The sequence below is a fragment of the Triticum aestivum genome, chromosome 1B, assembly GCF_018294505.1.
Source record: "Triticum aestivum cultivar Chinese Spring chromosome 1B, IWGSC CS RefSeq v2.1, whole genome shotgun sequence".
NCBI lineage: Eukaryota > Viridiplantae > Streptophyta > Magnoliopsida > Poales > Poaceae > Triticum > Triticum aestivum.
Window position 1 is genome coordinate 637121525 of NC_057795.1, and position 14843 is coordinate 637136367.

General features: G+C 46.2%; 2 protein-coding genes across 3 annotated transcripts; one reads left to right on the plus strand and one right to left on the minus strand.

Annotated features, from left to right (window-relative positions):
• The first annotated feature begins 6550 nt into the window (after nt 1-6550).
• Nucleotides 6551-8598, plus strand: LOC123144277 (E3 ubiquitin-protein ligase MARCHF2). Its single transcript, XM_044563362.1, has 7 exons — nt 6551-7161; nt 7247-7318; nt 7431-7498; nt 7578-7695; nt 7787-7867; nt 7987-8079; nt 8161-8598. The coding sequence occupies exons 1-7, from the start codon at nt 6916-6918 to the stop codon at nt 8257-8259; spliced, it is 777 nt and encodes a 258-aa protein (XP_044419297.1). The 5' UTR covers nt 6551-6915; the 3' UTR covers nt 8260-8598.
• A 92-nt stretch (nt 8599-8690) lies between these two features.
• LOC123144260 (sulfhydryl oxidase 1) lies at nt 8691-13064 on the minus strand. 2 transcript variants are annotated; one of them, XM_044563348.1, is made up of 12 exons: nt 12724-13064; nt 12014-12038; nt 11832-11924; nt 11293-11474; nt 10984-11056; nt 10797-10865; nt 10636-10709; nt 10397-10550; nt 10021-10061; nt 9715-9861; nt 9128-9631; nt 8691-9041 (listed from the first exon to the last, which is right to left on the minus strand). In XM_044563348.1, the coding sequence occupies exons 1-11, from the start codon at nt 12942-12944 to the stop codon at nt 9142-9144; spliced, it is 1569 nt and encodes a 522-aa protein (XP_044419283.1). In that variant the 5' UTR covers nt 12945-13064; the 3' UTR covers nt 8691-9041; nt 9128-9141. The 2 variants fall into 2 exon arrangements, with proteins under 2 accessions (XP_044419283.1, XP_044419289.1); XM_044563354.1 differs by having other exon boundaries at nt 9179-9631; nt 12724-13063.
• Nucleotides 13065-14843: the final 1779 nt, after the last annotated feature.

Genomic DNA, 14843 nt, shown 5'->3' on the forward strand with positions numbered 1-14843 from the left:
AGGAGTTCCGGAATGGTCCGGAGGTAAAGATTTATATATAGGAAGTCCTGTTTCGGCCATCGGGACAAGTTTCGGGGTCATCGGTATTGTACCGGGACCACCGGAAGGGTCCCGGGGGCCCACCGGGTGGGGCCACCTGCCCCGGGGGGCCACATGGGCTGTAGGGGGTGCGCCTTGGCCTACATGGGCCAAGGGCACCAGCCCCAAGAGGCCCATGCGCCTAGGGAACCCTAGAGGGAAGAGTCCTCAAGGGGGAAGGCACCTCCGAGGTGCCTTGGGGAGGATGGACTCCTCCCCCCTGTTAGCCGCACCCCTTTCTTGGAGGAAGGGGCAAGGCTGCGCCTCCCCCCTCTCCCCTGCCCCTATATATAGTGGAGGGGAGGGAGGGCATCCATACCTGAGCCCTTGGCGCCTCCCTCCCTCCCGTGACACCTCCTCCTCTCCCGTAGGTGCTTGGCGAAGCCCTGCAGGATTGCCACGCTCCTCCATCACCACCACGCCGTTGTGCTGCTGCTGGATGGAGTCTTCCTCAACCTCTCCCTCTCTCCTTGCTGGATCAAGGCGTGGGAGACATCGTCGAGCTGTACGTGTGTTGAACGCGGAGGTGCCGTCCGTTCGGCACTAGGATCATCGGTGATCTGAATCACGACGAGTACGACTCCATCAACCCCGTTCACTTGAACGCTTCCGCTTAGCGATCTACAAGGGTATGTAGATGCACTCTCCTTCCCCTCGTTGCTAGTCTCTCCATAGATAGATCTTGGTGACACGTAGGAAAATTTTGAATTTCTGCTACGTTCCCCAACAAGTATGACATGCTGGTAAGCAGTATGACTTGTATCGCCCACAACTCACTTGTGTTCTACTCGTGCATATAACATCTATGCATAAAACCTGGCTCGGATGCCACTATTGGGGAACGTAGTAATTTCAAAAAAATTCCTACGCACACGCAAGATCATGGTGATGCATAGCAACGAGAGGGGAGAGTGTTGTCCACGTACCCTCGTAGATAAAGCAGAAGCGTTAGCACAACGCGGTTGATGTAGTCGTACGTCTTCACGATCCAACCGATCAAGTACCGAACGTACGGCACCTCCGAGTTCAACACACGTTCAACTCGATGACGTCCCACGAACTCCAATCCAGCAGAGCTTTGCGAGAAAGTTCCATCAGCACGACGGTGTGATGACGGTGTTAATGATGCTACCGATGCAGGCTTCGCCTAAGCACCGCTACGTTATTACCGAGGTGGAATCTGGTGGAGGAGGGCACCGCACACGGCTAAGAGATCAAGAGATCAATTGTTGTGTCTAGAGGTGCCCCCTGCCCCCGTATATAAAGGACCAGGGGGAGGGGGCGGCCAGCCAGGAGGGGGGCGCGCCAGGGAGGAGCCCTACTCCCACCGGGAGTAGGACTCCCTATTTTCCTAGTTGGAGTAGGAGTGGGAAAGGATGGGAAGGAAAGGGGGCGCCGCCCCCCTCCTTGTCCAATTCGGACTAGAGGGGGAGGGGGCGCGCGGCCAGCCCTAGCCGCCCCTCCTCTTCTCCAGTAAGGCCCATCTTGGCCCATTAAACTCCCCGGGGGGTTCCGGTAACCCCTCGGTACTCCCGTATATGTCTGAAACTCCCCGAAACCATTCCGGTGTCCGAACATAGTCATCCAATATATCAACATGTACGTCTCGACCATTTCGAGACTCCTCGTCATGTCCATGATCATATCCGGGACTCCGAACTACCTTCCGTACATCAAAACACAAAAATTCATAATACCGATCGTCACCGAACTTTAAGCATGCAGACCCTACGGGTTCGAGAACTATGTAGACATGACGGAGACACATTTCTAGTCAATAACCAATAGTGGAACCTGGATGCTCATATTGGTTCCCACATATTCTACGAAGATCTTTATCGGTCAAACCGCATAACTATAAACGGTGTTCCCTTTGTCATCGGTATGTTACTTGTCCGAGATTCGATCGTCGGTATCTCAATACCTAGTTCAATCTCGTTACCGGCAAGTCTTTTTACTCGTTATGTAATGCATCATCCCGCAACTAACTCATTAGTCACATTGCTTGCAAGGCTTATAGTGATGTGCATTACCGAGAGGGCCCAGAGATACCTCTCTGACAATCAGAGTGACAATTCGTAAGCTCGAAATACGTCAACTCAACAAGTACCTTCGGAGACACCTGTAGAGCACCTTTATAATCACCCAGTTACGTTGTGACGTTTGGTAGCACACAAAGTGTTCCTCCGGTAATCGGGAGTTACATAATCTCATAGTCATAGGAACATGTATAAGTCATGAAGAAAGCAATAGCAACATACTAAACAATCAAGTGCTGAGCTAACAAAATGGGTCAAGTCAATCACATCATTCTTCTAATGATGTGATCCCATTGATCAAATGATAACTCATATCTATGGTTAGGAAACTCAACCATCTTTGATCAATGAGCTAGTCAAGTAGAGGCATACTAGTGACACTATGTTTGTCTATGTATTCACACATGTGTTATGTTTCCGGTTAATACAATTCTAGCATGAATAATAAACATTTATCATGATATGAGGAAATAAATAATAACTTTATTATTGCCTCTAGGGCATATTTCCTTCACTCCTTGATGCACATTTGTCAAGAGCATCAAAGAATCCAAAACAAAAAAACAATGTGAATTTGCAAGGGTGCAAGAGGCAGCCCGAAAAGACATTGAAAGAGCATTCAGTGTCCTGCAATCTAGGTTTGCCATTGTCCGTGGTCCTGCTCGTTTTTGGGATAAGAAAACCTTGAAGAACATCATGACATGTTGTGTTATCCTGCACAATATGATTCTTGAAGATGAGAGAGGATTGAACTTAGAATTCTTTTACGATAATGTGGGTAGCCGTGTCAAACCAGCTAGAGACCCAAACTGCATTAGAGCTTTTCTTCAGACATACAAGGAGATTGAAAATGCAGACAAGTTTTGTATTCATTTGTATTTGTATTCATGACAAGTTTTGTATTGCACTATTTAAGTTTGCTACGGTTATTTGAATAATTATTTGTAATGCGGATGATTATTGTATTATGTTTGATTTGAATAATTCAGCTTGTTTTCGATTGTTGAATTATGTTGTATTTAATATTTGCGGGCTGATGATATGCGGATGCAGGGGCGCAAAGAGCAGACCCCGCAAAGCCGACCCGTAAAAAAGAGCAGACCGGCGGGATGCGGAGTCTGCTAGAGTTGCTCTAAGCAAAATAAAACACTATATGGGCCGACCCACTACAAAAGTGGACCCGAGGGGTATGGGCGGTGTATACCAAATGCACTGTAGTTGGCGCTATAAGCGCCGAATAGGACTTACGGCTAGTAGTTATTAGTGTCGCTAGCTAAAGATGAGTATGAGTGGACCAACCCAATAGGTGAGCGACGCCATGCACGACGTCAGCAAATGCTAGTGCCATATCGGGAAGAGCGAGTTATAGACGCTCCCGAGTCCCGACACGTCTATGTCTCTCTTGTAGCAGGATCGATGGATGTGTTGGCTACAATTCCAGGTTAATAAGGCCAGGCCCGACTAGCAAGATGTGTACAAACCTGTGTAGCCCTCGCTAGCTAGCATAGTTTTTTTTTTTTTTTTTGCGATGATAGTAATTCATAGTTGATCACGAGCACATATGCTCCCCTGTGGAACAGTAAACTCGAAAATACTGGCAAAAGTATATAAAATATAATTCTTTTGCACATAAACGATGAACCAATTTATAAGGGCGTGCAAAATCTCATGGCGATTTGACATTGGAGGAGCTAGGGACAGAAAAAACAAAATAATTGCTCCAAAATCATAAAAATTGGAAACTTTCTCAAAACATTTTTTTCAGAGCTTCTCCAATGGCAAATTGCCCCGAAATTTTGCACACACCTATAAAACCTTGAAGGCCTTAAAAACCCTATAAAACCTTGTGCATCTTTTTTAAATAATTGTGCAATTTTTGTAATTTTCAATGATTTGTAACCATTTAAAAGAAATTTTCACATGTTCAAATATTTTTCACGAAAATGTAAACATTTGGTGTCACAATGTTTTACAAAAATGTGCTTGACATGTAAAAAAATCTATAACCAGTGAAAGATGTTCAAATGTTCTAAAAATGATCAGAAAAATGTAAAAAAAGATACAATTTTTATGAAAATATTTCGCGAGATGTGAAATAATATCCATTCTTTTTTAAGGAAGACATTTGAAAAAATGAAGAAGAAACAAGAACATGAAGAAAAAGAGGAAACATAAAAACGAACATGAAAAAACAAAAAGTATAGAAATAAAAACTGTAAATAAAACCAATATAAAAAGTAGAAAAATATATCTAAAGAAAAATCGAATGAGCCTCCCTCAAACCAGGGGAAAGGTTCCTAAAACCGCTTGCTGGAAAGTTCCCCAAACTGGTCCGTGGTAGGTCCCCCAAACCACTGGAAAACGTTGTTGGGCCGACCTACTTCGCCGGAGGCTGAAGGCGGACGCTTCTTCTGTCTCGCAGTATGCGAGACATAGCTTTTCCGGACTTTACGTCGCCTTGTGCAATTACAAATCATTCCTTTGTTAATAGCTGAAACATCAGCTATAAAATTTCTGGAGGAAGAAAAATCATCTATCTATAATGGAATACTACTAAAAGGTATACATGTTTCGCATGACAAACACTCTCATTTTGTTCATATGTAGTCTTCAAAAATGTTGTGTAACGGAAGCATATTATCAAACGACCAAACTATAACACGCTCAATGCATGTCATGCATCGTTTGTGCTACTCACGTACGTGCTATTCTCACGGTTTTCATCTCCGGTTTGGCATCCTCTAGATAGTTCTCTGTGTTTAGAGAGCCCCCAGCTGCAGGTTGCGACTGAATAGAGGAAATGTGTTCAGGGGTATAGGACTGTGAGGAAAAATATAAGACTTTGGGAGGAATGGGAAATGTCAGGATTTTTTTTTTTTTTTGAAAAGGAGGATAACCCTCGGTCTCTGCATCGGAACGACGCATGCATCCATTTTATTAAGACGCATGCACCCATTTTATTAATTATTCACAAAGATTTTACAAAGTAGTATATCAGGTAGTCTGAAGCCACCATCTAAGCAACAACTGTCGCTACTCTTATCCATCTGATGAAGGGCTGCTGATAGTCCGAACCTAATACCAAACAGACATCGCATAAATGCCTAACATCTAAAGCCAGAGGCCCCAACCAAGCCACATACTAGGTTTGGGACACAAGCTGGTCCGACACACTCTTTGTATCGTCGCCGCCATCTTCCATCAATCCCTCTTTAGAAAAGAAACTAATGCACCGACTTTGCCAAGCCTCTCTGCCATCGACGCCACCATGACGCCAGACAACATCCTCCTCCTGCGCGAATCCATCTCCGCGCATCGGACGCTGAGTCTCCACAACGCCATGCAGCCGAGATCCGCCGCCATCAATGTGTAAGATGAAGCACCGCTCCACCAAAAAAGCCATCCTCTGGTCCCTCGAGCCCGTGTGTACCTCCAAGAATGACGCCCCCAAGGAAGAAAAGACACCAGAGCGTCGCCGTCATCCGGTCTACTGATTTAGGGTTTCCCCCGGAGGTAGCAGAGAGTGGGCTTGAATTTCTCCAAGGCATCATTCAAGAAGGGAACGACACATATAGCGCCGCCACCGCCGGCCTTGGTAGTAACCGAAAGCAAGTTTTCACCCAGATCTGTTCGAAGACATCCAACTCTCGTGCACGGGCCGCCACCACCACCAACACCACCAGGCCGAGCACACACCGCCGCCGGCACCTTAGAGGCCGCGAGACTCGACGACACCTTGCCTGACAGGCTACCATGGCCCGGCCCGAGCCACCCAGATCCAATCTGGGGTCAAGAGCCCCATGCCACAGTAGCTGTCGAGGCGGCACCACTGGACGGGGACAAGCCCTCCACCACACCACAGAGCGAGCTGCCGCCGGAGCTTCGAGGCACCGCGCCACCAAGCCCACCAGGAACGTCTGCGCCGCCCGCGAGGAAGAAGAGAGAGTCGTGCCAGGGAGAAGCCCCGCCGTCGCCGGCACTACCCGGGCTTTGCCCGGTAGTGGCCCTCGGCGGCGGCGAGGAGGAGGGAATGGTGGAGGAGGGCCGGTGGCGGGGGGGCTAGGGTTCTCCGTGTCGCTTCGGAGAGGGACTTGGGGGACGGGTGGGGATCCTCCGAGAGGTCTCGAAAGCTTGAATATTGGGAGACAGCTTACGTTTTTTAATATACAAGCGGCCGTTTCGCCGAGAGATTCTTCACATTAATAATTATAGGAACAAGACAAAGAAACGTGTATGAAGGAGGCAGGAGAGATTCGGTCATCAGATGTTCCCAACAGCCAAGTCATGGAAAGCCGCCTCATCCAAAACTAAATCTCCAACAGCTCCACCTGTCACCCTCCCCCACTCCAAGATTAAAGCACACCCCACAAACCAATGCAAGCAAGAAAGATCGCCATATGGCAGTTGAAAGCGGAATAACTCACTTTGCAGCAAGATATGATATGACAATGATCGATGCTACTACTAGCTTCCTTTTCATCATTATAAGTATTCTCACAGACTGCAATAGTTCTACTACTTCGTCTCAGAATCCAGCCCGGCAACAGCGACGGCGGCCACTCCATCTCTTGCTTCTCCCTCGCCGCTTCTTCAGATACCCGGCAGATCAAAGCCCCGGCCTGCAAGCCTCCTCAGCTCCTCAACCTTCCATTCCCTTCCCTTCCCTCCTGACCTTGCTTGGCATCGCCGTCCACGCTTCTCGGGCAATTCCCCCGCTTCCGACGTTACCTTGCCTTGGACGCGCGCTGCGTCGGCCGACGTACGCTAGCTATATGTGACCCTTCCAGGCCGGGGGTCGATGACGGACCATTTCGCGGTGATGGCGGGCCGGCTGCTCACGGCGTCCACGGTGCAGTCCGCCATCGACGAGGCCTCCAATGCGGCTTCGTCTTCGACGCCGGCGGGCGGTGGGGACGCCGTCGTCGTCGAACACGGTGGCGGCGGCAGGCCGAAGAGCGGCGTGCTGGTGGAGTGCAGGATCTGCCAGGAGGACGGCGACGAGTCCTGCATGGAGGCCCCTTGCTCCTGCAAGGGCAGCCTGAAGGTAAAAACGTCTTGGCATATACTGTACGTACGTACATTGCTCTTGTCTGAAAGCAGTGGCTGAATTGAATCGGTGTGTCTTTCAGTATGCTCACCGGACATGCGTCCAGAGGTGGTGCGACGAGAAGGGGGACACCATATGTGAGATATGCTTGCAGGTAAAATTTTGGTTTCCCTGGTAACTTGTGCGCATGGCTGACTAATGGAGAATATTATTATCTCAAATCATGTAAATATATGGATAACTGATGTCATCCACTGGTAACACAGCAATTCACACCAAACTACAAGGCTCCTTCAAAGCTGTTTCAGCAGGGAAGAAACTCCATCTTCTTCAGGTACCAATCTTCCAATGCTTCACCTGTCAAACATATGACATCTCACAAATGGATCATCTAATGCTCTTCTCATCAGCAGAACCCCTGCCTACATCCAAGCACAGGCCCGGAGCTCTTCCACCTCGACAAGCTACGAGTATGATCGCCAAGCTTCCACTCCAAAAGCTGTAATCTGTTGCCGCATAATTGCTATAACTGTAAGTGCCGGTGAAACATACAGACATCCGTTGTTTCATTCGACGGTTTGCAATGAAAAATTAACAGCCTGAAACATTCTTGCAACCTCAGCTGATGCTTCTCCTGGTGCTCCATGACGCCATCTCGGTCTACCTCGGCGAACAAGGCGTCTACACCGTCGCGCTGGTCACCGTAAGTGAGGCTCCGGGAAATTTGGAGACAATCCACACGTTTTCCCTAGACCAGATGCATATATATGGAACCCAGCAAATGTAACCTGATGTGTGCAAAATTTTGTTTTGTGGAACCAGCTGCTGATGCTTAGAACTGCTGGAATTGTGATACCGGTCTACATCATCTTGGTCGCGGTGACCGAACTGCTTTATCGACGCAGCGAGTGGCAGGTTTGTAAAACCATCTAGTAGATCCTAATACTGAAATGTTTATGAAGTTTCTGGCTGAAGTGGAAATGGAACGCAATGCAGGCTATGCATGGTCAGGTTTCGGAACCAGAAGCCGCAGGGAGCACGCAGCCGGTGCCAATTCCGCCGCAGCAACAGCGTGTGGTTATCACCATCCAGTAGTGCACCAAGGGAAACAGATATGGACCTGGATGCGGTTTTGAGCTTCAGGTGTGCCATCATGTTAACACAAGAGATGGAGGATGTGTACATAATAATTGTGAGTTGTGGCTGTACGTATATGATCTTCGGAATACCTGTGTATATCGAAAGAAAAATGCATATATACATACATGGACACTCGCTTCACAAGCTATGAAGATGTAGTGTGCCTCCTGTACATGACAAGAGACAGGAGTACACGATGATGTAGGAATTTTAGACTTATGCAATGTACATTCGATGCACAGAGAAAATGCAGAAATCACTCTGTCGCCTACATTGTTGTTGTTGTTATTGTTGCTCGACAATTCGCCAGTTCCAAATGTTGCTTGTGTAAGGTATATCAGCCTCTAGGTGCACTACCATGCTGTCGTCAACAGCACAAATTTCGATACCATAGACAGAGTACATCCGATATAAAGTCGCAAGACTTAAGGATTAACACTTAGTTCAATTCACGGTTCAAATGGCATCAACAGTTCATCCATATCCAGCAATCAGATCACAACTATATGGTAAAAACAGAACTACATTTTGAGCCTATAACAAGGTGCAAGTTAGGTCATCATGCTTCTCTAAGTTTTTCATCTGTAAATGACAGCTCTAACACTGGATTTTCATCTGTGAGCTACTTACCAAGATTTTTAACCCATCCAAGAAATATACATTCACGGAGGCCACCTCTGATGAAGTGCACGGTGAGCAACCGGTGGGCTGTTTTTCAGTTCCAGTTCTTTCTTTGCCTGTAAAATCGACAAGTAGAACCTAATCACTTCTCTATGATTTGAATTCCGTATACGCACACAGCAATGAATGATATCCTACCAACCTAAAATGGTCTAATCATATTTTCTTTAAAGAGTGTAAACGGTACGAGTACTTTCTGTTCTTCTGCTGGGTTCTCCAGAAGCAAGCTAGTGCCCCAAATGTACAGCTGGCAACTGCAACACCCAGGGCAGCTCCAATCGGGACTCTTGCAGCATGTGAGGAGGAGGCATCGTCAGGAAGTGCCGCCCCTACTTGCATCCTCCCTTGAAGAGACTCCATGTAGGTTTCTTTATAGGATGATATGAGCGTCTTCCCATAGTAGTTAACCAAGAATGTAAACACTTCATCCTCATTCCAGTCAACCTGCAAGGCCCCGTCACTCGTCCTGCTTGAAGAACGATAGCAAGATGGGCAGCGTGCCTTTGGAGGCCAGACAGCCTTAGGAAATGATGGATCGCCAGTCCCCATATCCTTTTCTTCTTTCATCAACCTCTCATTAACTTTGTTATGCGTGCTCCATAGCCAGAGGCTGAGATCACGGGCTGACTTGAAGGGAACTGACACACTACAAGCAAAGGCCACAGTCAGGCATGTAGTAGATTTTTTGTTTTTAAAATAACAATGTAACACAAAGTTTGTTTTGCAAACCTTGAGCACATATCATAGAAGTGTTTGCGGCATTCCTCACAGATGAAGAAATTGTGTATGAAATCACATATTGATGTAAAGGTTGATTGGCTTTCTCCGTCCCCAATTTGGACAGTAAGTGAATGCAGCAAAACCCATAGACCACAGCTGATTAAGTTCATGAGATATTAAGTTGTCAATAACAACATTTTTCATCTGCCTGTCCGACAGCCTACTTTAATTAAAAAAATGTACATAAAAGAGTCCGCATAATACCAAAAAAATAAAATTGCACCAAATGAAAATTATACAGAGAGCAGACGTCACCTAAATCCTCTTGTTTCACTTTTACTTCCACGACAGAACATCTGCAGCAAAAACCAAAATAAGAAGAGCAAATCTGAACTAAAAAAAATGAAAAACACATACACAATACATTCTTTGTATCCTTTTAGTTAAACAACTATGGGAAATAAAAATTGGCTCTACAAGGAAGGAATCACATGCCGAAAGCAAAGTATGGTCTGCTGACAAAATGTGTCAGATATTAGGCTAGAGTAAATCAGGACTGAACAATCTATACCTAAATAAAGCAAATCACTAGTTCAGATCATGTGTGCGTGGGATATCAACAAGATCCCAATTTAAGAGAACACATAGAAAAGAAATTGGCATCAGGCTAAGCATAAGAAAGAGGACATACCCAGTAACCGCGAGGCACCTCCTTTCCACAGATCTTGTGGTTATCTGCTGCAACACTTTCCAACAATTTAGAACTGTCTTGTGAACTTAAAGAGAGGTTTGAAGGCCAGTGATCATCAAAGTTAATAAGCAGCTCAGCAGATCCTCTTCGACACCTATGATCAACAAAAACATTTACAAAATGAACAATGCAGAATAACTATACTTCATCACTACAAATTCAAAAGAGCACCCTCATACCTCTTGGATGGATGATGAGCCACCAAAATTTGTAAAAACCTTATCAGAGAGTCACGAGTGTCTGCTTTGATCATCTACAGTTTGCAAGTAACAGTAGCAGTAGTCAGAAAAAGAGCAGCAACTAGCATGTCATTTGCGAATTTTAATAATTAAACTAGAACCTTGTGCTCCAAAATTATCTGTAACGCATGAGCTGTTGCTTCCTCAACATCGTAAATTGCTTGAACAACCTAATACAACAGATTGAGTACATCAACGAAGGTTCTGAAGGACTCAATAAACTGCTTGCTAGTGCATGAAATAAGATTTTATGCAATTTGGCTCAACAAATAAATTATGCAGCTGTACCTGCTTAGGATCTGAAGCATTGTTTGGAAGCACATTTTCATTCTCATATTTTTTGTCATCCAAAGTGAACGAGCTGCACATAGCATAGAGGGTATGTTAATAAATCCATCATGCCTGTAATGGTAGAAATTGACGAAAAGATAGAAGCATCTAAGCAACAGAATAAGATGTTAAGCCCAAATACACACACATATGTACTTAGTTAAGAAACAGAAGTAACAAAAATAGGTGCACAAAATTTAATAGTTCGGTAGATGACATATCAACCGAACTTTTAACAATAGTGAAATAGTTGGGAGAAAAACTTGCCTTTCCAGTTGCTTATTTATCCACTTAAGTAAACGCTCTGCTGTTCTTCCATCATCAATCAATTTTATGTCGCTTTTCTCTTGCTTCCGGTCCCACTTAGTGTTAGCAAATTTTGGTGGGGGTCCCCAAAGTAGGAAAGGATAATGGTCAACAGAAAATCTACTGCAAAGATCTACGTTCACCTGTGCTGCCAACATTCAAAAGAAATAAAACATCACTGCATGCCAATGCACACCACTGCTCGAGGGACTAGTAAGTTAGCAGTACAATTCAGTATATTGGGTTTCTGACAGAATGAGAATTAAATTAAATAAGAGACAAAAAATTTCACATTAGAAGAACCTCCTGTATTTCTAGCCTTCAGGTTGGCAATAACAAACAGGAGAACTATAAACTGAAGATGCACATCAATACTTCTCTACGTTATTTTGCCATGCAGTAACAGAACTGCATAATAACGCCTTTTAAGCTTCTTATTATTAGTTGTTTAGCTTGAGCAAACTGATGAAGATTATCAGCCTTTGCGAGAAGTACTGTACCTTTGATGCACAATCAACCCTAGCCATCAGTATTCTCCCAGGATGTGCAGCATCTGGACCATTGAAAAGTTTCGCAACCTTCTCATAATGGGGCTGCAGGTAAGGAAGAAATCAAGCTCAGCAAGAGCGGCTTTTCAGATCATATGAATATATGATACACTCTACAACCATAGGCTCAATACCTTGTAGTTTCTGCAAGCTGGACACCTGCACAAGCATGATGGGCATTTTAGTAAGCAGAAATAAAACAAGCCGGAAACAAATGACATTAAGCAGGAATGAAATGGAGTGCCAACAGGGTGTTAAGAGTATGTTTGCACAGAGGCAAGCCAGTCAATCCCTCAAGTTTTGCATGGTCAATGGTAAAATTAGTGGAGAGTATGGTATGTAAGATGAATTCAAATTTGGCAAGCAGCAATTTACTAGGGACAAAAAGAGATGTTCTATCAGTGAAAATTCCCTAACTGAGAGGCAGTGAGATCACCCGTGTGGCCATGCCTATTAAGTAGCTAGGCATAATGATTAATAGTTGAATACCAATAGCCTAACAAGTCAAGCCAAAATAAGCTTGGAAGGGGAGGGGACATCTCCAGAGCACAGATTCTAGAATGAAACACAACATAGTGTTGTGGGTTCCTAGCATGAGTTAACAAAACCATCATGTTCCAGCCAGTGGCGATTTCAGACATAACACGACGAAATCATCAGAGGCGAACTAATCATTTCCGATTTGCGACTGGCAGATCGACAACGGCCTGAAACCACGCGCCACACCTCGGGCTATCCCGAATCCTCGATTCGTATCCATCTGGCGATTCCAGATCAAATCGAATCGAAGAAACTTTCCGTATCGAATAAAAAATGACGCGAATCAAGCCGGGGAGCGACTGACCAGTGGGCGAAGAACTCGACGACGGCGAACTGCTCCCGCGAGGCGGTGAGGAAGGCGTCGAAGCTGGTGGCGTTGAGGTCCACGGCGTAGTCCCCCTGCGCGGCGGCCCCGGCCCCGGCCCCGTCCCCGACGCCCAGCGACCGGAGCGCGCCCGCGCGCCCCGCGAGGGAGGAGGCGACGGCGAGGACGAGGAGGAGGACCCGCGCCGCCGCGGGAGCCATGGGATCGGCCGGCGGGGGCTGGATCTCGCCGGTCCGGCGCGGCGGGGAGCGATCCGCTTCGGACACCCGCGCAGCTCTCGTGCTGCGATTGGTCAGACCAGCAGTAGTATTCCCACTAGTAGCCTCCGCCTGGGGTTTAGACTTTTGGTTAGGGGAAAGCCTTTCCCCGTAATTACGTCTGCGGATTCCTAATCATGCCGTGCTACAGTGGAGTAAAAGGCCGGGGAGCAGTTATCTGTTCGCTGAGCGGTGGGTCCGGATGGGTGGGGCGGGGGACATGTGGCCCACCGGTGGCGGGGTTGGAGATGAGTGTGTTTCGTGTGCCTTTGCTGGGTGGGGTTGTGTTGGGTGCTGTGCCACGCTACGCTTTTTCGCAGGTCAAACGGTGCGAATTAGGCAGCACCGTTTTGTTTGGAAGGAACGTCGCGATTTCGCCCAAGTTCGCCCTCTCTAGGTATGGCCGAAATTTATGCAAGTTTGATTAAACGGGGCCTTGTGTTGTAGTATGACCTTGACATTTTGTTTTTATTTCCAAGATGACTTTCGATCTATTTATCATGACATATCTTTTTTTTTTGCGGGGATTTATCATGACATGTCATGACAGTATAAAGAACACAGAAATAAAAAAGATAATATCCATATCCGTAGACCATCAAGCAACAGCTACAAGCACCGGTGTGAATCGGAGGCGCGCCACCGTCATCGCGCATCCCTCATCAGAGTCTGGTCAAATTTATTGTGGTAGACAGTTGGAAAGTCATCATGTTAAGACCCCATACAACCAGCACACTAGAATAACAACTGTCACTGAATCCAACATGTAGGTCGAAATGATCCAACTTATAGACACATAAATGAAGACAGACAAAGACTGAATCCAAACAGATCCACCGAAGACGAACACTAACCGAATCCCGCAAGATCCCCCGGCGCCACACCTCCACACGCCCTCCGACAATGCTACACGCATCACCGAAAACGGAGGCTAGATGGGGAGAACGTTATTTCATCTTCAGGAGTCGTCGTCGTCGTCTCGTCTTCCTGAATAGGACACACCCTAGAGAAACTCAAAAAATACCAAGAAATGGAGCAAGATCCATCCCGCTAGCAAGGCCCAGTGTCCACCACGCCTCCATGGCCCTAGGGCCACCGGAGACAAGGTGGACCGGCAGTGCCAGCGGAAGGCACATGGACCCTAAGCTTCTTTTCTTTCTTTAAGAAGAAGTGGCGGCTGTGTTGCGTCTCAATCGCGGACGCCATGTATGTTAACAAGCCTTGTCCACTTCGTCCTCCACCTCTCACCGTTACAGGATCTATGACATGGGCTCTTCGAATTTTTCTCCTATTTATTTTGATGGCGATGTCGACCGTCGATGCCCTACCTCGAGGATCACTGCCTTTTTTCACCCTCAACCAAGTGTCTTACTGTTGAGGGCTGTTGAGGGCTCCACTAGCAGCTCATTATTTGTTTTATTAATTGCAAATTATAAAAAGAGGAAAGAGAAGGCTAAACTCTACACCTAGAAACAATACATTCAATAGCATGTTTCTTCGCGAACTGAGAGTAACTTAGATGGTTAGATTCCTTGTGGTAGAACCAACCGACCAGAATTCAAGTTCTAGACTTGATATTGGTGCTTGCATTTTAAATATTTATTTCAGGTTTTCTGACAACGTTCATTTAATGGGAGAAGATATTTCCGTCAACTACAAAGGCATCTATGGTGACCTCCTTAGTCTTAAGATGTTGTGTTGGCTTGGTATCTCGAAGGCGCTTATAGGGGTAAAGTGTGTGTATGCACACTTTTATATGGGTGAGTGTATGTGAGCGTCTACCTCTATGTACTTAAAAATATATTGATTTAATCTTAGGCATGTGAAAGAAGCAACGACCTT